Source organism: Canis lupus, chromosome 14, assembly GCF_048164855.1.
Source record: "Canis lupus baileyi chromosome 14, mCanLup2.hap1, whole genome shotgun sequence".
Taxonomy (NCBI): Eukaryota; Metazoa; Chordata; class Mammalia; order Carnivora; family Canidae; genus Canis; species Canis lupus.
In genome coordinates, this window is record NC_132851.1 from 24,170,498 (window position 1) to 24,192,528 (window position 22,031).

At 42.2% G+C, this 22,031-nt stretch overlaps 1 protein-coding gene across 4 annotated transcripts in view; it reads left to right on the top strand.

Moving 5' to 3' along the window:
- FER1L6 (fer-1 like family member 6) overlaps nucleotides 1–11,089 on the top strand; it is a 155,855-nt gene extending 144,766 nt beyond the window's left edge. For all 4 annotated transcript variants that reach the window (XM_072774399.1, XM_072774400.1, XM_072774402.1 and 1 more), the window contains 2 exons: nucleotides 7,059–7,159; nucleotides 9,102–11,089. In XM_072774399.1, the coding sequence (XP_072630500.1) occupies nucleotides 7,059–7,159; nucleotides 9,102–9,285 (285 nt within the window). In that variant the 3' untranslated portion in view covers nucleotides 9,286–11,089. The remainder of the gene's footprint in view (nucleotides 1–7,058; nucleotides 7,160–9,101) is intronic.
- The last annotated feature ends 10,942 nt before the right edge of the window (nucleotides 11,090–22,031 follow it).

Sequence of the window (22,031 nt, forward strand, 5' to 3'; positions counted from 1 at the left end):
TGGCCATGTCTATGTCTTCCTCTGTGAGATTTCTCTTCATGTCTTTTGCCCATTTCATGATTGGATGGTTTGTTTCTTTGGTGTTGAGTTTAATAAGTTCTTTATAGATCTTGGAAACTAGCCCTTTATCTGATATGTCATTTGCAAATATCTTCTCCCATTCTGTAGGTTGTCTTTGAGTTTTGTTGACTGTATCCTTTGCTGTGCAAAAGCTTCTTATCTTGATGAAGTCCCAATAGTTCATTTTTGCTTTTGTTTCTTTTGCCTTCGTGGATGTATCTTGCAAGAAGTTACTGTGGCCGAGTTCAAAAAGGGTGTTGCCTGTGTTCTTCTCTAGGATTTTGATGGAATCTTGTCTCACATTTAGATCTTTCATCCATTTTGAGTTTATCTTTGTGTATGGTGAAAGAGAGTGGTCTAGTTTCATTCCTCTGCTTGTGGATGTCCAATTTTCCCAGCACCATTTATTGAAGAGACTGTCTTTCTTCCAATAGATAGTCTTTCCTCCTTTATCGAATATTAGTTGACCATAAAGTTCAGGGTCCACTTCTGGATTCTCTATTCTGTTCCACTGATCTATGTGTCTGTTTTTGTGCCAGTACCACACTGTCTTGATGACCACAGCTTTGTAGTACAACCTGAAATCTGGCATTGTGATGCCCCCAGATATGGTTTTCTTTTTTAAAATTCCCCTGGCTATTCGGGGTCTTTTCTGATTCCACACAAATCTTAAAATAATTTGTTCTAACTCTCTGAAGAAAGTCCATGGTATTTTGATAGGGATTGCATTAAACGTGTATATTGCCCTGGGTAACATTGACATTTTCACAATATTAATTCTGCCAATCCATGAGCATGGAATATTTTTCCATCTCTTTGTGTCTTCCTCAATTTCTTTCAGAAGTGTTCTATAGTTTTGAGGGTATAGATCCTTTACATCTTTGGTTAGGTTTATTCCTAGGTATCTTATGCTTTTGAGTGCAATTGTAAATGGGATTGACTCCTTAATTTCTCTTTCTTCAGTCTCATTGTTAGTGTATAGAAATGCCACTGATTTCTGGGCATTGATTTTGTATCCTGCCACGCTACCGAATTGCTGTAGGGATAGAGGGAACATTCCTCGACATCTTAAAAGCCATCTATGAAAAGCCCACAGCAAATATCATTCTCGATGGGGAAGCATTGGGAGCCTTTCCCCTAAGATCAGGAACAAGACAGGGATGTCCACTCTCACCACTGCTATTCAACATAGTACTGGAAGTCCTAGCCTCAGCAATCAGACAACAAAAAGACATTAAAGGCATTCAAATTGGCAAAGAAGAAGTCAAACTCTCCCTCTTCGCCGATGACATGATACTCTACATAGAAAACCCAAAAGTCTCCACCCCAAGATTGCTAGAACTAATACAGCAATTCGGTAGCATGGCAGGATACAAAAATGTATTTTATAGCTGTTTCTTTTTTTCAAAACAAGATTCCGTCATATAGTTCATGAGTTACCTTTGGTTATTTTGTCTCTTTGGTCTATTTTGTTTTAGAATGGTCTTCCACCATTTTTCCCCCTATGATAATACCTATCTGATGAAACTAGCCTGAATTGTCCAGTTGTTTTCTCATGATGTAGCTTATCTATTCTCTGGACCCTGTATTTCTTGTGAACTAGAAGTTAGGTATAACAACATTATCAGGATCAGTTAAGCAGTTTTGGTAAGAATACTTAAGACCTGATCCTGTTTCTTTCATATTGAATTATGGCAGGAGGCACATGCCCTCAGACAGCCTCACTAGGGTGATGCTGTATTTACTCACTTGATCATGTCGGTGACCATGAGGTCTCTTCATTGTAGAGGCACATTTTCCTCTTTGTAATTAACAAGTAACCAGTGGGTGACACTTTGGCACTCTGGGAAATTCCTATCCTGCGACCACTTTTTACCTAATGGTGATCATTAATTATTTCATTGGTGTTGCAAAATGATTTTTCTAATCATTTCTTCCTTCTTTACCTATTCCTCTGTCCTTCTTTCCTGCCATCCATCTATCTCTATCCATTTATCTGCCTGTCATCTAGCTAGCAAGCTATCCATCCATCCATTCATCTATCTATATATCCCCATCATCTATGTCTATCATTCTTTCTCCATCTATTAATAAGAATTTATCGGTTAAAAAGAGCTTCCTCTCAACAAATGGAAATAAATTATGGTCACCATCTCCTCAAAAAAAAAAAAAAGACAAGATAAATGTCTAATTCTCTCTATCAATTACCGCACTGTAGAATCAAGAATTGGTATGAGAGATACCTCCAATGGTGGTAAATGAGATTTTTTTTCTCTTGCATTTTTTCCACAGTATCACTATGGACTTATGGATTTAAAAAATATTTTTTCTAGCTCTGTTCACTGAAAGGACCTAGAAGTAAAAATCACCAAGTAGCAAGAAGACTCCTAGCATCTGGATCCTTATATCTAAATACCGATCTCTCCTGAAAGAACCAAGTGTCTTTGGCTGACTCCAGGTCTAGGACAGATAGAACCCAAGATAAACCTGGGACCTATCATTGTGACAAATAAGACAATTTGAACATCTGACAGAATGACTGATTTGCATATTAAGCTTTCTATGAATTTTGAATTATTTCCTTAATTTATCTGCTCAGAAATGGCATGTCTAGGTCATGCCTAGGTCTAGAGTATAAAAGGTAATACACATACACTTACATGGACATTACGTGTATGCATGCATAATATGTGCGCATATACCTATGTGTGTCCCTCCTCCTAAAAGACTTTTCCAGGGATCCCTGGGTGGCGCAGCGGTTTAGCGCCTGCCTTTGGCCCAGGGCGCGATCCTGGAGACCCGGCATCGAACCCACTTCGGGCTCCCGGTGCATGGAGCCTGCTTCTCCCTCTGCCTGTGTCTCTGCCTCTCTCTCTCTCTCTCTCTCTCTCTCTCTCTGTGACTATCATAAATAAATTAAAAAAAAAATTTTAAAGACTTTGCCAGCACATATCCCTACCATTGATGTATGAGAATACCTTATACCAGTGAGAGTTGTGTTTTAATAAGCAATAATTATCTCTGAAGGAGGCATATCTGACCTAAAGGACCTATACCCCTCCCCAGAACATCCACTCTCTGAGCATAGTGATGTTCGAAGCCGATTAATAACACACTTAGTGGGGATCCCTGGGTGGCGCAGCAGTTTGGCGCCTGCCTTTGGCCCAGGGCGTGATCCTGGAGACCCGGGATCGAATCCCACATCGGGCTCCCGGTGCATGGAGCCTGCTTCTCCCTCTGCCTGTGTCTCTGCCTCTCTCTCTCTCTCTCTCTCTGTGTGACTATCATAAAAAAAAAAAAAAATAACACATTTAGTGCAACAAATCTAGTTCTTTCAGGACCTTCCCTGGTCATTTTCTTCCATCCACAGATGTCATCAGGTTAATAGATAGTCTCTCAAACTGTCCGGGTTTTTTTCTTCTAGCTCTGATTTAATATTACATTTGGAGGATATTATTAGCTTTAAGACCTCACCTTGGTGCTTGGTTGAATATCAATAATTAAAATAAAGCTAGAAACCCTCTGTGTGGAGAGAGATGGAGAGAGGAGTGGTATTTATCAGAATATGTCAGTAAACATTTCCTTGCTGCTGCCTGAGTGCTATCAGAAAAACTGCTTTGCAACCACTCAAGCAAGGCAGTGAGGTAGGGGCAAGGCTCTTCATGGTAATAATCAATGACTCCTGTGCCTAGGGTGGAATTAATTTCATATTCTCTGCTTCCCTTTACTTTGTTTTTTTTTTTTTTTCCTGTGGGAAGTGGGTTTTCCCTGGGTATTTTCTATATGGGCAGATTTTTCCTATCAAATTATGTGTTTCCATCCATGAAATAGTGTGGAAGGTAGCAACTATAAACTCTTAAGACTTTACTATTTACCAGGCACCAGGCTGAGCACTGTATATATGTTATTTTATTTATTTGTCAAAGCAAATCTGTGGGGTGCATGCTATTAACATCTCCAGGACAGAAAGACTGAGGTAACTCACCCAAGGCCACACAGTTAGTAAGAAGTAAAGCCCAGTTTCAAATGCAGATCTTTCTGCACCAAATCCTATTCACCTGACTCTTACCCTATGCTATGCTACATGATAGCAATCCATAAGCTACCCTTGGATGAAAGCCAAAAACATATTATACTGCCAGGGCCATGGCAAGGATTTTGGAGCTTCTCTTGAACATTTCAAAAAAGGTGCATTTCCTCACTGTTAAATGTATAGCTTGCTTCTTTTCTTCCACAAAGACGGGCACCCTGAGTACAGTGAATAGCAGACGATGCGGTTTGGTGTCATAGTATCTCAATACAAATCCTGGTTTTGTAATACAAGTTGGCTAACATCTTCAAGCCTTGTTTTCCTCAGCTATAAAATGGGAATAAAAGTATTGTCCATTTTGCTGGTTGTCAGAAGGTTTAAATGGAATGATGTATGTGTGAAGCACATGCAAGTTGTACAGAACTGTGGCTGAGCTTATTGTCAAGGAGTGGACAACAAAGAAGCAGCTGTGATCCTCTTACTCTGGTCCTAACTTTTGTCCTCTAACATTCTCGAGCTCAGCAATTGGTTAGCAGCCCTTCAGATGGCTTTTTTAAATACAAAGGATTTGGATGAGACTGCTAGCTTATAAATATACTACTCAGTAGAGATTAGGTTATCTCTGGAAGACCTCTGGGAATAAGCCCTTTTTGCATATTGGAAGCCCCTCTGCCATGAGTTGTAGGCTGCCTCTTGGGTTTCTTCCATCCCTCAAGCTTTGCAGGATCTCCTGCCTTTCATGAAACCTAGAAGTTATAGCCATAAGTTGCCTTAAAGCACATCTGACCATTTAACAGGTATGGAATCTGAGGCGAAAGAAGACAAATGCCTTCAAGTGTTAATTATGATGACAATAAGCCAATCATCTCATGTTAGAGTTAGGAAGGTCCTTGCAAATCTTCTAATCTGACTATCTGGCAAATGCATGAATGAGTTGGGAGGCAGCCCGCTATCATGGAAAGAGCATGAGCTTTGGCATCACACAGACCTCAGTTCAAGTTCCAGTTGGATGGCTTACTCCCTGTGTGACCCTGGGGAAGTTATTTAACTTCCCCTCCTTCATTTTTCCATCAAAAAGAGGTGACCTAACTTGCTTGTCGCTATGATTTATTGATAGGTCAATTGAAGGAATGTAGGCAAAGCAGGCATTCAATAAATATTGCAGTTACAGTTAGAGTTATAGTACTGTGACTCCACTGTTGGTAGAGGTGGAGTGGAGTGGACAACAGCTTTATATTCTTTCTTTCCTGATTTCCAAATATTTACTGAGTACTTATATATGTAAGTCATTACCCATAGGGCCAAGATTTGTCAATAGGAATAAGAGACTATATATATATATATATATATATATATATATATATATATATAAACATTTCTTTAAAAATATGTGTGTAGGGGATCCCTGGGTGGCTCAGCGGTTTGGCGCCTGCCTTTGGCCCAGGGTGCGATCCTGGAGTCCCGGGATCGAGTCCCGCGTCGGGCTCCCGGCATGGAGCCTGCTTCTCCCTCCTCCTGTGTTTCTGCCTCTCTCTCTCTCTCTGTGTGTCTATCATAAATAAATAAATAAATCTTAAAAAAATAACAAATAAAAATATGTGTGTATATTTGTGTATGGATAAAATAGAAATAAGAGACTATATATATATTTTTTTTAAAAGAATGTTTCTAGACCATAGGACATGTAATGCATTCTTAATTGGGCCAGAATTGTAGTCTAAAGAATGGATGGGACTCCCTAGATTTGAACTCATGACTTCACTGCATTGTAGTAATAAGCCCACTGTATTTCTTTACTAATTCAGACAACCATGCCACTGCGTCTATTCTCTGGCTTCAACCACACCCCAGATACACTGCTCTTTTTCACTTTCTCCCATAATTACATTTTCATGGTTGCCAGCAACCATCTTCTTGTTAAGAAGTCCTAGCTTTTGGGGCATGAATGGATAAGTTAACACAGGCCCATTGGTTCATCAGAACCTTTCATCTTTTCACCAGGATAGGAAATCAGATTATGCCCCATCCACATGTAATTTTAAAAGACAAGCTTTAATGACAATCATCAGTCTAAAATACTTCCGTGATGCTCTAGTCCTCCACCGGTTCTATCCCTCTCCTATTACCTCGAATCTCAATCCATAAAACCAAAGAAGCAGAGAGAGGGCCTTCTTCACCAAGAACTTGAGCTCCAGGAGATCAAGGATCCCATTTTTCTTAATCATTAAGTCCCCAGGATCTAGAATAGTACCCAGCATATAGGGGGTCTCCAAAAGTAGTGAATGAGTGAATGAACAAGAAACAGCAACCCTTACCTTTTGCAGTGGTCCTGTCTCCCCCTTTGAAACCCCAAGGCTTACATCAGTGCTAATAACTGGCACAGCACTCTGAAGAAGCACATGACACCATTTTCAAACCAGAGGGGCTGCTGCTTATTGAAGGAGAAGGAAAGAGGAAGTGCAAGAATAGAAGAATAATTTTGAAGCAATTTGTGGAGACAGCAGAAACAAAGAAGGGTGACAGAAAAGCCATTTGGCAAATGTAGGGCCCCACCTACCAATTTCCTCTGGAGAATCATTGGCAGAGAAAAAAGATTGTAGCAGATTCAAAAGGGTTCTATCACTCAGGTAATTAGTACCTTTTCTAATTGCTATTGAGTTTCTATATAATCAGGTTTTGATTGAACGAGTACAGACAAAATAGCACAGGCAACCAAGGACATGTGTGTCTACATATGAGACCTCTTCCTTCATAAAACTCAACAGCAACATCATTTCAGAGCTTTTACAATTGGTCATAAAAAATGGCTTCTCCCAGAACCAAAAAGGTAACAGTTTTTCTCAAAATAAAGCAGCAGGATAGCCAAAATACTCCCTGGCATTCCCCCACACTGTACACTTCTAGAAGGTTAGCATTGCTCCCAGCAGGTCTTCATGACTTAGAAACGGAAACTTTTGTCTTTGTACAGGGCAAGGTTGAAGCCGAGTTCCACTTAGTGACAGCAGAAGAAGCGGAGAAAAATCCTGTTGGAAAAGCCCGGAAAGAGCCAGAGCCCCTGGCCAAGCCCAAGTGAGTGGGGTTGTGGGTAAAAGCATGGGAAAGGCCCTTTGTAGTCGCCGTAGCAGAGGACAGGTTATTTGTCTAGAGGGCCCCTCTGGGAGAACTGAGTCACAAGGAGGCAGCTAGCAGGTACATTCCAATCCAGGTAGCTTTTTGTTGCTAGAATTGAGAAATATTCTCAAAACAATATAGACTGTTTGGAAAATGGAGGGAGGGATCCCTGGGTGGCGCAGCGGTTTGGCGCCTGCCTTAGGCCAAGGGCGCGATCCTGGAGGCCCAGGATCGAATCCCACATCAGGCTCCCGGTGCATGGAGCCTGCTTCTCCCTCTGCCTGTGTCTCTGCCTCTCTCTCTCTCTGTGACTATCATAAATAAATAAAAATTAAAAAAAAGAAAGAAAATGGAGGGAGTACTTTTCTGCAACTGCCACATGAGCATTTCTAGAATAATTTTGTATATTTTCTCTACTTTTTTTTATGTGAATATGAATTCCACGGGAATTTTTCCTACTTGTTTTTGTATCATGCATACAGGATTGTCTTAATGTTTCATTTATCCTGTGCTGCCAAGTTTTGCTTTGTTGCCACAGTGGTCATAATTAGGATTTTTTTAATACCTGTGGAATATTCCATAGACTTGGTGCCCAGAATTGACTTGCTCACCACACTAGAACTGGATATTTAATTTACCTCTACCTTTTTCCATTATTGCAATATGATGAAAATATTTCTCTTTTCTAAGTTATTTATTTATTTATTTATTTATTTATTTATTTATTTAAGATTTTATTTATTTATTCATGAAAGACAAAGAGAGAGAGAGAGACAGAGACATAGGCAGAGGGAGAAGCAGGCTCCATGCAGAGAGCTCGATGTGGGACTCCATCCCGGGTCTCCAGGATCACTCCCTGAGCCAAAGGCAGACACTTAACCTCTGAGCCACCCAGGTGTCCCTAGAAGTTATTACTTTAAAATAAATTCCCAGAAGTAGAATTACTAGAAGAAAGGGTTGCCCAAATCAGCTTAATCTATGGTTATATAAAAATTAAAAAGTAAATATATGTGGATATGAAGTATGTATACAAAATACTCCTTCAAATTGTGTTGGTCTTATCCTTCCTGAGATCCCAAATGTCTCAAGATGAGTGGTCCCTTCTCTACCTACTTTTCATCTAGTGTTAGAAACATAATGGAGGGACACCTGGGTGGCTCAGTGGTTAAGTGTCTGCCTTCAGCACAGACTATGATCCCGGTGTCCTAGAATCCAGTCCCACATCGGGCTCCCCACAGGGGGCCTGCTTCTCCCTCTGCCTTTGTCTCTGCCTCTCTCTCTGTGTCTCTCATGAATAAATAAATAAAGAACCTTAAAAAAAAAAAAAGGAACATAATGGATACTGACTTATTCATTATTTCAAAATTACTCGTTAAGCTCCTACAATGTGAACCTACTTAAAAAACAACTACAACACTTTGAAGAACACTGAAGAACTTGTAAGATACAAGTTCTATCTTCTAAGAGCTTCCAATCTGTTTAGGGAAAACACAGACTCATAAAACAGTTAACAGAATATGGAAGACCAGCATGTTAGGTTCAAAAGGGAGCTAACGTCAAGTGATAGATGAGATAGGAACTTGGAAGGAGGGGGATCTTTATGGGCAAGGTGGTCAAGAACGAATTCATGGAAGGAGTGAGGCTTGAGGTGGTCAGGGTTGGACTAACATAGAGCAGTCAGACTCTTGCCCTCCTCCAGACCAAGCTTTAAAATGGTGTAGGAGTCATCACCCAAAATGTTGGATCGCTTCTGCTTCAAGGCAACATGGACTTCTCCCATTCCCAGGCATCCCCTTGTGGGCCTCTAGAAAGAGGGAATAGAAATATTTCCTGAGGTCTGAAGAATCCCATAGATTGGAATCATGGTCCCTTTCCTGATTTTCTCTCGCTTCCCTTGTAGCCGCCCAGATACCTCCTTCTCCTGGTTCGTGAGCCCCTTCAAGTGCCTGTACCACCTCATCTGGAAGAATTACAAAAAATACATCATCATTGGTTTCATTCTGATCATCCTCATCATCTTCCTGGTCCTCTTCATCTATACCTTGCCCGGAGCCATCAGCCGAAAGATCGTCGTGGGCTCCTAAAGAATCATGGAGGACCCAGCCCCCCCCTGTTCCACTTATTCTCTCTTCTTCCTCATCTCTAAATATTTAAGAGCATGTGCTGTGTGCAGGCACTGTGCTGGGTCCTAAGGAGATGAGCCCAAAAGGTTGAAGAACCAGCCCCTCTAAGGACAGAGCAACCCTTCTTGGAGGAAATGGAAAAGGAGCCTCACCAACCTGCCCCAAACCCTGCCACCACCTTTCAAACTCAAAAGCCTTAAGCCATGTTTTCACCCATGGACAGCATGAAATGATGACTCCTTTGCCTCAGAGTAATCAATGGTGACCTCAAATTGACTTAGGTGAATGTTTTCTTTATGTAATCGGTTTTATTCTGAGAGGTCTAATTCTTGGTCTGAGATTTATTGGAAGCACTTTCTTTTAAATAAAATTTGTACAGCAAATAAACTGAAAACATTTTAGCAAATTGCTAGACATTCAACCTGCCCCATATATTTTAACCTTGTTTAAGCCTTACAGTTTAGAGAACACACTCACTTATTCAGGCTGTGAAACTGGTTTGAAGGAAATTTTTATCACCTAAAATACATCTTTTTGTTGGTTTTCCATTAAAGTCACCACTTATAGAGCATGTTCAATAATAGTAATGAGTTCTGGAGAAATCCATTTGGATTTATGCTCATTAATATAATTCCCAAGTGGGAATTTTATAAATATGAAATATAATTTGTGTATGTGTGTATTAGGGGGGACCCCCATGATACCAGTAGGAACTCTCTTTACCCAGATATGTAAGCCCCACTAAATATGGTGTTCCCATAGATCATGCTATGAATGACCACCATCCTTAGCACAATTCAGCACTTAGCCTTACCACCGTATGTAGTAGGTACTATCATAACTCTTAAGCACAAATTAATGTAAAAAGCAGTCCCAGAAATAATAACCTATGTACTTGTCAGATGGGGTCAAGTTTTTTGTTTTTTGTTTTTTTTTTTGTGAAAACCTTTGATTTCAAAGTACACTATCTAGATCCTCCTCCCCATCTAAAGCAGAGAGTGGAAGTGAGGGCTGGTGTTCTCAGTCAAAATAAGAAAACAAAAGAATTAGAGTGTGTGGTCTCATACACAAATAAATATGGCAACCATTTGTTCTTTCAAACATGAGGGGTCATTGGGCAGTATTGAGGAGACTGGGTTGGGGTTCCCTTCTCAACACCAGAAGTACCTGGGCAACGGCTTTCTTTAGATCATCTTGCACATATATAACTCCTCTAAAATGAAGGATATTTACTTTCACATGGAAAGTCATTCTAGAATGTTCCTCGCTGATCAAAATAAGATTGAAGCATGTTCTGTGTGATTTTAGACTCAGTGTTGTTCATTGAATTCTGGTCCTAGGTACTCACTGCCTCGTAACTATAATGCCCTATTTTCCTGAAGTGATGAAAAATAGAGCATTTTTTGGCATTGGCCACGTTCCTAGCAGGATTAGTTACATAAACTGTGCTTATTCTTGCTGTAGAATAACACAGGCACCAGTAATGGTGGAGTCAAAATCACTTGATGGCATGAAATGTATACATTGAGTTCACTGTAAGTAAAAAAATACATGCTAGAAAACTGTATGTACAGCATGATATAAAAAGAAAATATGTATACATGCATAGGTAAAGCCTGGGGGGATATGCCAAAATGTTAATAGTGATTATCTCCAGATAGCAGTATCTTTTTTTTTCTTGTTTTTCCTAAAACTTCTAAAATAAATATGTTATTTTTAATGTAAGAATTTAATAAACATAGATTTAAATGTGTTCATTTAAAAATTTTTATCGAGTGTCTCTTATGTATTGGGCAGTGGGGATGCAGCAGAGATAAGACAAACCTAGCCCCTTCTCCATGGATTTTACATGCTCCTCAAGGTATGGTTTTTACGTTTATTTATGGGGCATCCAAGAAGGGCACTGAGTAAGAAATGTGTTTCATGCATGAGGTTTAAGAAAAAGGACAACATACATCTGTGGTGTCATTTAAGAGGAGATGAACACCATTATTTTAGGATAGAATTAGAAATAAGGTATTATACTTTCTGCTGGATTCTGAATAGTAAAATGATAAATTTTGACAAAATAATGCATTTTGTTCAAATCCACACACACACAAAAAAGCTAAAAATTGAAAATCCTTCAAAGTTAAATAGAATTCATCGACTTTGCTTTGGTTCCAAAAGATGTCCGAATGCTGAAAAGCCTTTAGCAGAAGTATTTGAAACACTTTCAGATCAGATGGCATCATACGAAATGTGTGAGAAGAAGTGGCAAGCAAGGATAATTTTGGAATCAGCTATGTCTGGTGTTCTATACATAGGTTATCACTTATGGTCCGTCCTGCATGTAAAAAAATAAATAAAATAATGTTCTGGGCCTAATTTTGCAGTCTTGTCCCTAAAGATAATACAGATTAAAAACTTTTTTAAATTAAAAAGCAAAAACCCATTTCCCAAGTTGCTGTGAGTCCCTACTCATGTTCTTGAAAAATATTAAATTTGTTCATTGACAGGTTAGAGTTTTTCTTCCAGCTTAAATCTGTTTCAGAGCAGTTTTATTGTTATTATTATTATTTTACAATATTTGAATCCTTTCCTCCAAACTAAGCAAAAAAAGTCAATACCAGCAACACCACCATCACCAAACGAACAACCCAGAGGAAGATATCCAATTCCATGTCTCCAGTAGTTAAAACATTTGGTAACTTCCTTGCTCTTTCCCTTAAAACACATAACTGGAAATTAAGGGATTGACTTCACAGCTGGGGTCATTGGTATTTATTCATCCAAAGGATAATTATTGAGCTCCAAAGGATATCCAAAGGATAATTATTGATAATTATGAGGAATTATCCTCATTCCTGGTGCTGTGATCAACACTGGCTACACAAAAGTACACAATCATATAAAGTAAATCCCTGCTGTAGTAGAGCGTAGAGTTTCATGAAGAGAAGACATTGATCAAATAATCACATACATAGATAATTACTGACTGAGGAAAGTGTTGGGAATAGAAAGAGCATCTCATGGAGGGCCCACACTCAGTTTGGCAGTCAGGGGGACTTCCTGGGGAAGGAATGGCTGGAGGGAGAAGAAGGATAAGGAAAATGGAAAAGAAGAGCAGTCCTGACAGAGAAGATAGCACATGCAAAGGCCCTGAGGTGTCAGAGAGTGAGGCACAGGAAGGAGTCTGAAAGAGGGTGGGTCTTATAGTAAGAGACAGAGGGTGCAGTGGTGGGGCTGTAAAGTCATGTAAGGTCACATCCTTAAGAGTCTGGGTCTTTGTTTTAAAAGCAATGGGTGGCAAAGGATTTTTAAGCAGTGGAGAGACGTGATTGGATTTTTTTTTTCATGTGAAGTGCAAATTGGAGGTACTCTAGTCCTTCCTACAAGACAGGATAGCTGTTTTCACTCAGTAATGAACTCAGAGGAGGGAAGTGGAGGGATCAAAGATTAGCTCTTTAAAGCTCTAGGGTGGTCTACTAGGGAATTTGAAGTCTAGTATTGACTCAGCTTCATACAAGCTGTGTGACCTGAGGCAGATAACTTCACATCCTTTTCTGTCATGATGGCATTTGTATATACAGTGATGAAAAGGCCATGGCATATTCTGGTGCAAAATTAACATGTTGGTGGATCTGTTCTGTAGAGAGCTTGAAGGGATGGGTTGACCTCAGAGCCAGATTGTGAGGGACTTTGAATGCCGTGCTAAGAAGCTGAACTTTATGTAGCACAAAGTGGGGTCCTCAAGGAGGGTTTGGGCAGAGAAGTCTCAAGAACAGGTCTGCATATTAGAGAAGTTATTCCGTATATGGTGCATTGGATGGATTCATGAGGATGAGATCCAGGGGTGAGGGGGATGTCTTAGGAAGCAGTGGCCAAAACCCTGGAGGAAGGCAAGAACCCGTGCCAGAGATAAGTCCAAGGAGTTGGAGAGGAAAAGCCAAATTATCTAGTATGTTGGTGAGAATCTGTCTACCACCCAGGTGCTTGCCAGAGAGGACAAGGAATTTTGAATACTAGATGCACCATTTCTATCTGGGCAGTTCACTCTGAGTCCTAATTTCTCACCTAATACAAAGGAATCACCACTATTTGACAAGAACCATGAAGTTTGCAGGAAAGGTATGTGAAGACTGTCTCACATGTGCCTGGCATGAAGCCAGTTCTCAAAAGGATTGCCCCTAGGGGAACAGGTATCATTTCTATGGGTAGAATCAACAGAATGTGGAGTCTAATTGGATATGGGAAGTGAGGGAAGAGGATCAGACCTATGCTTTAGGAATGTTCTTGCACATAGGCTAAGACACTTCTCAGCCAGGAATACTCCTGAGTGTCTTTGTTTCCTATTGCTGCTGTAACCAATTATAACAAACTCCATGGATTGAATGTATCAGACAGTTCTATCAGTCAGAAGTTCAGAACGGATCACTGAACAAAAAAATCAGAGCTGCCTTCCCTCCTGGAGGCTTTGTGGGGGCGGGGGGGGGGTCCATCTTTCTCCTCGCCTCCTCCCGCTTCTAGAGGCTGTCTGCACTCCTTGGCTCGTGGCTCCTTCTTCCACCTTCAATGTTACATCTCTGTTACATCAGTCTTTCTCCTGTAGTCACAGGCCCCTCTGACTATAGCTGGGCAGGTTCTTGCTTTTGTTTTGTTTTGGTTTTTTTTAGATTTTATTTATTTATTCATGAGAGACACAGAAAGAGAGAGGCAGAGGCACAGGCAGAGGGAGAAGCAGGCTCCCTACAGGGAGCCGGATATGGGACCCGATCCCAGCACTCCAGGATCACGTCCTGAGCGAAAGGCACATGTGCTCAACCACTGCACCATCCAGGCGGCCCAAGGTTCTAGCTTTGAAAGATGCATGAGATTACACTGGACTCACCCAGGCAATCCAGGAAAATCTCCCCCCATCTCAAGGTCCTTAACCACATCTGCAAAGACCCTTTCGCCTTGTAAAGTAACATATTCCCAGGCTCTGGGGATGAGGACGTGAACTTTGTTTTGGGAGTGGGAGGCCTTATTTTGGCTACCACATGAGCATCAGCCAGGCATTGTGATTCGGCCCAATTTGGAAGCCATTTCAGCAGAGCTTTGAAAGCTGGGATGATTACTAATTATGGTACATGAAAGAAGGAGGCTCCGCAGACACTATTCTCTCTGGAACAAGATGTTTCCATTTGTTGTTTAGCCTCTCAAGTGACAAGTGTCTCAGGGAAAAGGAAGGACTGTGCTCCATCCTTCCCTGACTCATTAAAATCCTCTCAAGCATGGTGGATGGATGAAGGGCATTCAGAGCTGGTAGGGGAAAGACTCCCAGTTCCTCCTCCACGATTGCCCTAGGAGTTTCTAGACCGGCCTCTGAAGTTCAGCTTTCCTTGAAGGCAGCACTAGCTCCTCCCAAATTGAGAGATAACACGTGTCTCTGCTCATCCTCATTTATGAAGGGCCATTTGAGAAAAAAGCATCCTATTTTTCTCTGAATCTCACCAGGAGAAAGAAAATGGGCTTTGGAGGCTGAGATAGTGGCATAGAAGCCAGAGCACAGACATTAGCTGTGTGACCTTGGCCGAGTTGCTCAACAACTCTGAATCTCCTATGTATAAGATGAAGATGATGTCCATCTTGTAGGATTGTGGGAGTTTGGGCGTGCAGAGTGGTGGCTGGTGGGCCTCTAATGGGGATGAAACGAGCAGAACATTTTTTTAAGTCCAGTATTTTCTTCTATATCATAGTATCCAAATGAATCATCACTTACTACATGAGTAACAAACACCGAATGTTCCCTGAGTGCTCTTACAGATTACAAAGTAATACATCTGCTTACCCACTCACTCTCCCAAAGGTCCCATTGGGCAGACAAGAAAACAGCTCCAGGGGCTTCGGAGATGACCAAGCTCCTTTGTAGGAGGTCTAAACTCCAAAGCCTCCCCACCTCCCTCCTGTCCCTGTGCACTGTGCTCTCCTAGAGAGGCTGCCTAATGATTGACTCAAGGCGAGTGAGACTGACCCTAGTCAGAAAATTTTTTGATGATTTTTTTAAGGTTCAAACATGCCCCGGGGGTTCAGCCACAACCCCTGAAATATTTCTAGTGTATTTTGCATAACATCATGGATGCAGGTTGGAGTCTCTTTTTCTGCTTACTTAAAGCACTGAGTTTGATGGTGAGAGAATATAAAGGCAGCTCTCCTTCATGCTACCCCAGATCTTTCCCATGTTCTTGTCTCATCTTGCTGCTTCTTGTGGTGAGAATCCCCACACCCCCAATGCAGAAAACGATGCAGACATTTAACTGAGCTCTTTCTAAGTCAGGCATAGAACTTATTTGGAGGTTAGGGATGTGAAGAAACAAGCAGGGTAGAAACTGCTAGCTGCATACCAAATATCCATTTTCTGCTTCCTTTTTGGTAACCGAAGGCCAGCTGTATGAGGGCAGCAATGTGCTAAGCTCAAGCAGCATGTCATGCCTTGCTCTTAGCGGTAGCCTCGGCTATGTGAGCATAGCTCAGTGGGAAGGGCATACAGGAAATCTCACTAAAGGGAGTTGACTCAGCTGACAAACCCATTGTGCCTTTTCTTCCTCTTTCATCCCACCTGAACTGTAGATGTGATGGCTGGGGCTCCACCAGTTATCTAGGATCTTGAGGCAACCTTGACAGTGGAAGCTGCCATAGGTAGTAGGGCAGAAAGATAGAAGGGGTACAGATCCCTGCTGATTGTGGAGTCACCAAACCATTCCCACAGGGACTATCTCTAGACTTTTCTACATGAAAGCAAAACTAACCTCTATCTTTCTAAAGCCACAGTTATTTGGGGGTGGTAGTTGTTGCTTTCACCGTTCTATGCCGCTGAACCGAATCCTGATCGAGACAGAGATGCTTTTCTGGACCTTACAGAATTGGCAATGTTTTTTTTTTTTTTTTCCAGTCCCTTATCTGAATCTCTCCACCTCTGGCCAGTGAAGGACCAGGCATCACAAGTCCCTTTGTGAGGATGTATCTTCCTTCAGGTTGGACCTGAAACCCAGGGAGAATTTCATGCCTTGACAAGGCCTCTGCATTTGAGAACCAAATCAAGCAGTGAGCATCTCCAGATGCAAGTTCTCTATTTTCCTTCCTGAGGTCTCTTAAATCTCTCTTTTAAAAAACTTTTTCTTATTTTTAATATCAGTGAAACACACATAACCTAAAATTTACCATTTTAACCATTTTTAAGTGGACAGTTTTGTGGCATTAAGTACATTCACCTTGTTCTACAATAATCACCATCCTCTATCTTCAGAACATTTTTCATCTTGCAAAACTAAAACTCTGTCCCCTTTACCGGATAACTTCCCATGCCCTTCTGCTACCTCCAGCAACCACCATTCTACTTTCTATGAATCTGACAACTCTAAGTACCTCATATGGGTGGAATCATACAGTATGTGCCTTTTGTTTCACTTAGAGTAATGTCTGCAAGGCTCATCCATGTTGTAGCATGTGCCAGGATTCCCTTCCTCTATGAGGCCGAATAACACCCCATTGGATGTGTGCACCACTTTTTGTTTATCCATTCATGGACACTCAGGTTGATTTCACCTGTTGGCTATTGCGAACAATCGCTGCTATAAATGAGTATACAAATATCTCTTCGAGACCTCTTTGAGACCCTACTTTCAATTTTTTTTTTTGAAGAGATAGACACAGTGATGGAATTGTTGGATCATATAGTAATGCAATGTTTAATTTTTTTGAGGAATTACCATACCACTTTCCATAAGGACTGCACCATTTTATCTTCCCACCAGCTGTGGGCAAAGGCTCTACTTTCTCCATATCCTCAGCAGTACTTGTTACTTTTCTGTTTCTTTTTTTCTTCCTAAAAGCCAACCTAGTGGGTGTGAAGTGGTATCTCACAGTTTTGATTTGCATTTCCTTAATGATTAGTGATGTTGAGTATCTTTTTGATGCAGGGAGGCCAGTGTGAGGACCCAGAGTGGGGTCCTGCGGGACCGCCAACAGGGTCCGTGGCTTTGCGTGAGGTAGAAAGCAAACACAAGCCAGAGAAAGTGAAAGCAGAGTTTATAGAGTAGCATGCATAACAGCAAATAGTAGACAGAATGTCTGGGAGACTCAGAAAGGAAAAGAGAACAAGTCTCGTCATTGCTTGGGTTTAGGAGTTTATGTTGGAAAGGGGTCCAGGGAACGTGTTCTTTCCGGAAGCCAGGATAGGGCCCAATCAAAGAGGAGAGATGGGTGAGTAATAGGTGTTATTTTATAAATCACTGAAGTAGTGGGTATTGATGCCAGTGTCAACCGAGGTTTGTTCAAAGCTAAATGTCCCAGAACATGTTTGGGATCCGGTTCTTAGACGTTATCAGGTATTCGGGGATCTAGGAGAAACTCAAAGAATGATTAACTCTCTTGCCTCCCCCTTAGATTTTACTCTGATGTAAAATACAGGACATGAGTAAATGAGGGCTAGCAGAGAAACAGCAGAGATGGAATCTTTCTAAACTGGAGTCCCTCTGGCTTTTCTACCTCATTTCACGTGCTTATTGGTCCTTCGTGTATTTTCTTTGGAGAAATGCCTGTTCACATTCTGTGCTCGTTTTTAAGCTGGGTTGTTTGGTTTTTGTTGTTGTTGGGTTTTAGACATCCTCTATACATTCTCGGTATGAATCCTTTATCCGATAGTGACTTGCAATAGTTTCTCTCATTCTGTGGCTTGCCTTTTCACTCTGTTGATGGGATCCTTTGCTAAACAATTTTTAACATTTGATGAAGTCTAACTTGCCTTGCTTTTCTTTTGTTGCCCATGCCTTTGGTGTCATATCCAAGAAATCACAATCATATCCAGTGCCGTGAAGATTTCCACTGAATTTTCTCCTGGGAGTTTTATAGTTGCAGCTCTTATATTTAGGGCTCTGCTACATGTGCAGTTAACTTTTGTATATGGTGTTAGGTAAGGGATTACCATCATTCTTTTGCATGTGGATATCCAGTTTCCCAGCACCATGTGTAGTAATTCTTTCTACATGTGGCTATGATTATTCCCAATTCACAGATCAGAAATTGAGGTGTCATAGAAATTCTATCTGGCTTTAAAACCATCTTCTCTTTCTGTTCCCAGTACAGCCAGGAGTCTGCTGGCTGGCCTTTTCGAAATGCTGTGCTTTACATGACAAAAGCTGTGGCACAGCTTTTTCCCTTTATCCTATTCCCTGATTCCTTCTTGGAATATAGATGTGATGCTTGGAGGTACTGGCACTCATCTCTAGACATAAGGACTGAAGCCAAGGCCAATGCAATGATAGTGCATCAAGAAGCCTTAGTGCCTCACTGCTCCCCTTCAGACTTCCTGCTACACGGGAGAAAACAACCCCCAACCTGTTAGGTTTTCTGTTGCTTGGCAATCAGTAGCAATCCTAACTAGTAGAGATTGGCAAGGTACATGTCTCCAAAACTACAGGGGAAAACACACCCATCTGATTCAAAATGGTGGAGGAAGGGCAGGGCAAGAGGCAGGGACAGGTCAGATTCAGGTGCAGAGTCAGCACAGAAGTCCACAAAAACATAGACTGTGGTGGCCCACGTTCATGAACAACCCCTCTCCCCGTCCCCACCACCAGTACCACTCACATATAAGCAGAGGCCAGGGCCGGGGCAGGAATAAGAGAGAAACTAAAACTTCATGAAAACTCAGGAATTCAGTGACTTGGTCATTTGGCGAATTGGCTTTTAGTAAATTAGCTTTCAGAAAATGGATTTTCATCAAAGTGACTTACAACCTGTGTTTTCAGCTAGAACCACTGTCATTCCCAGGGCTGCCATGCCTTTCACGATAGCCAGAGCTGAGAGGCACAGTGCCCTCCCCCACTGACTGATGCTCAGGAAGGGTCTGGCTGAGGGCTGCTCTGTCCCAGAGCCCTCCGGGCGTCCCAGCCCTGCAGCAACTTTACCTCCCCAGGGTGGGGCACAGTGCAACCCATGTGGGTTTTGCTCATACCCAGCCTCTCCTCGGAGGACTGGAGTTTTGATGCTGGCCAAGCTCAGGGTGCCTGTTCCTCCTCATCCAGTATTAATTCTCTCCCAGAAGGCTCCGCTCCAAAGTCCTCTTAGGAAGAACCCTGTGTAGGTATGAGCCACAATTTTCCAGACAGGCCTCATATGACTGACGCCTAGCTGAGGCTCGAGCTGAGTTCCCAGGTTTCCAGGGCTTGTCTTGCATGTGACAGGAGGTCAGTAGACACTTGTCCAATAAATGATTATAATAATTATTGCCCTCTATGGAGAGCCTACTCTGTGCCTTGGCACTGAGCCAGATTCTTCATTTATATATACCTCAGTTCCCTGAAACTACAGGGAGCCCTCCTTCTAGAAAAAGCAGGAATAAGGGGAATAAAACTGACCTTCAAGAACTATACTATGAGATCATCCTCTGGAGGAAACGGGCCAGTGTGAGAAGCAGGTCAGCTTCAGCTAAAGCTTAGAAATAGGGGGGGAATCCCTGGGATGAAACAAAATAATGTCAATCTTTACCCAAGGCATGGTGTAACGTGGTCATAGTCACCTATTGCTGTTTTTATCCACTCAGGATCACTTGCTTTAGGGGACTATGTCTTTCCCACTTTCAGTCCAGGTGTTCTTAGGTGGGTATAACTACCTCCCTTCCTCAGATATGTATCCCAGATTCAGCCCGTAAGTGTTCAAGCCCAAGGGTGCAGAGATTCAGTGAGTCATTCAGGGTTGCTCATGGAACCCATGCCAAGTGAAGAAGAGTCTTTCCTAGGAATATCACAGCCCCTCACTATATTTGTGTAACAGGGAGGAAAATTTATTGGTAAGTGCCTGCCTGAGGATAAAATCAGCCCTAGAAGAAAGCATCTCAGAGAAGAGAGAGAAAGAGGGAGAAAAAAAAGCAAGCTGGATCCAGCCATGCCTGAAGCACACACCTAACTCTGAGCTTCCTAGTTATTTTAGCCAATATATTTTATATTAAGCTAGTTTGAACTGGATATGAGGACCCAGAGAATTCTTTAGGGAGAAGACATGTTCATGGACTTCACAGACTCTGATCCCACTAGCACAGTCACTTCTGTGCTTAACAGCTATCACACAGAATCTCTGATTTCCTGGTTCTCCAACCTCAGATCTATCCATCTCCCAGTTTCCTCAACTAGATAAATCCATGTACACATTTGCTAAAATCCTGAGAGCTGTCACTGATTATACTCTTTCCCATATCCACCTAGTTCCATTTATCAGTGATTGTCAATATGGGATAGACACCAAAATGCTCCACACCCTTCTACTCTTCTCTGATTCTTCTACCACCATCATGGCTGGCCTGACTACTGTAAAACCCTCTCAACTGGTGTCCATGTGGCAGCTCTGCACCCTCTGGCCCTGCAGCCTGGGAGACCTTCCCCTGGCCCCTCATACCCCTGCTCATCTGCTTGGGCTTCCCGGCTTCCTTCCTGTTCCTTGACCTTGCCCAGGGTCCCGCAGCCTTTGCCCTTGCAGCTCTGTCTTCCTAGAATATTTGTCTCCTGGCTTCCCCCATGCTTGGTTCATTCTCATTTCTCTGGTCTCAGCTCCTCAGTCATGTCTCTCCTCAGAGGGACTCTTTGGCTTACTTGCTTTGGGCTTGTTTCCGTCGTGGGAATGGCAGCTCCAGGAGGGTAAATGCTACCCCACCCCCACAGTCTCTACAGCAGTGTCTGGCATTGCATGAGTCAGCTCCAGCTCTACCACAAATACCACGGACGGGGGGCTGAACAACAGGAATTAGTTTTCTCACAGTTCTAGAGGCTGGACTTCTGAGAGCAAGATGTCAGCAGGCTGGCAGGGCTGTTTTCGTCTGAGGCCTCTCCCCTTGGCTTGCAGATGGCCATCTTCTCCCTGTGTCCTCATGTGGTCTTCCCTCTATGTCCATCTGTGTCTAAATCTCCTTATAAGGACACAAGTCACACTGGATGAGGGCCACCCAAATGGCCTCATGTTAGCTTAATTACTTACCTCTTTAAAGGCTCTGTCTCCAAATAGAGTCCCACTCTCAGTTCCTGGGGGTTAGGACTTCAACATACGAATTTTGGGGGAAACGATTCAGCCCATAGCAGGCATACAGTATTTATTTATGATGTATTTATTACATTAGTGCAAAGTCGGTTTTCTCTGCTTCGCATTCCCTCCAGTAATCTCTTGTTGGAGATTTGGCTTCCTGAGTGACTTGTTGATCCTATCAAATGTGAGCCTTCCAGTCCATGTGACAAATCTATTTTTCATTGTAAACTAATACATCAGAATTCTGGTGTTTGGCTCTGTCTACTGTGCACTTTAATCAGTGTCAGGCAGTCTCCAAGGCCTCTTTACCCTGGCACCAATGACTCCATCCTCAGCCTTCAAAACCAACACTCAAGTCCTGGGATGCAGTGGATGATGGTGGTACCACTGGTGCGGTCTTCCCTGGCTTCATCCCCACCCCTCTTCCCTCATTACTTCTATTTTACAGATGGTCAGAGAGGTTAGGTAAACTATACAGAGTGGCCCAGCTAGACAGTGGTGATAGAATCAGAGTTCCCATCTGGTCTTCTCTGGCCCCAAAGCCTGTGCCTTGTCAAGGTTCTTCCTTCTGCAAATGAATATGCAAACACAAGTGGCTATTGATCACCCAGTTCCCCGGGGTCGCTGATGTCATTCCTCGGTGGGGAAACACTTGCTTCCTTGAAAACAAGAGA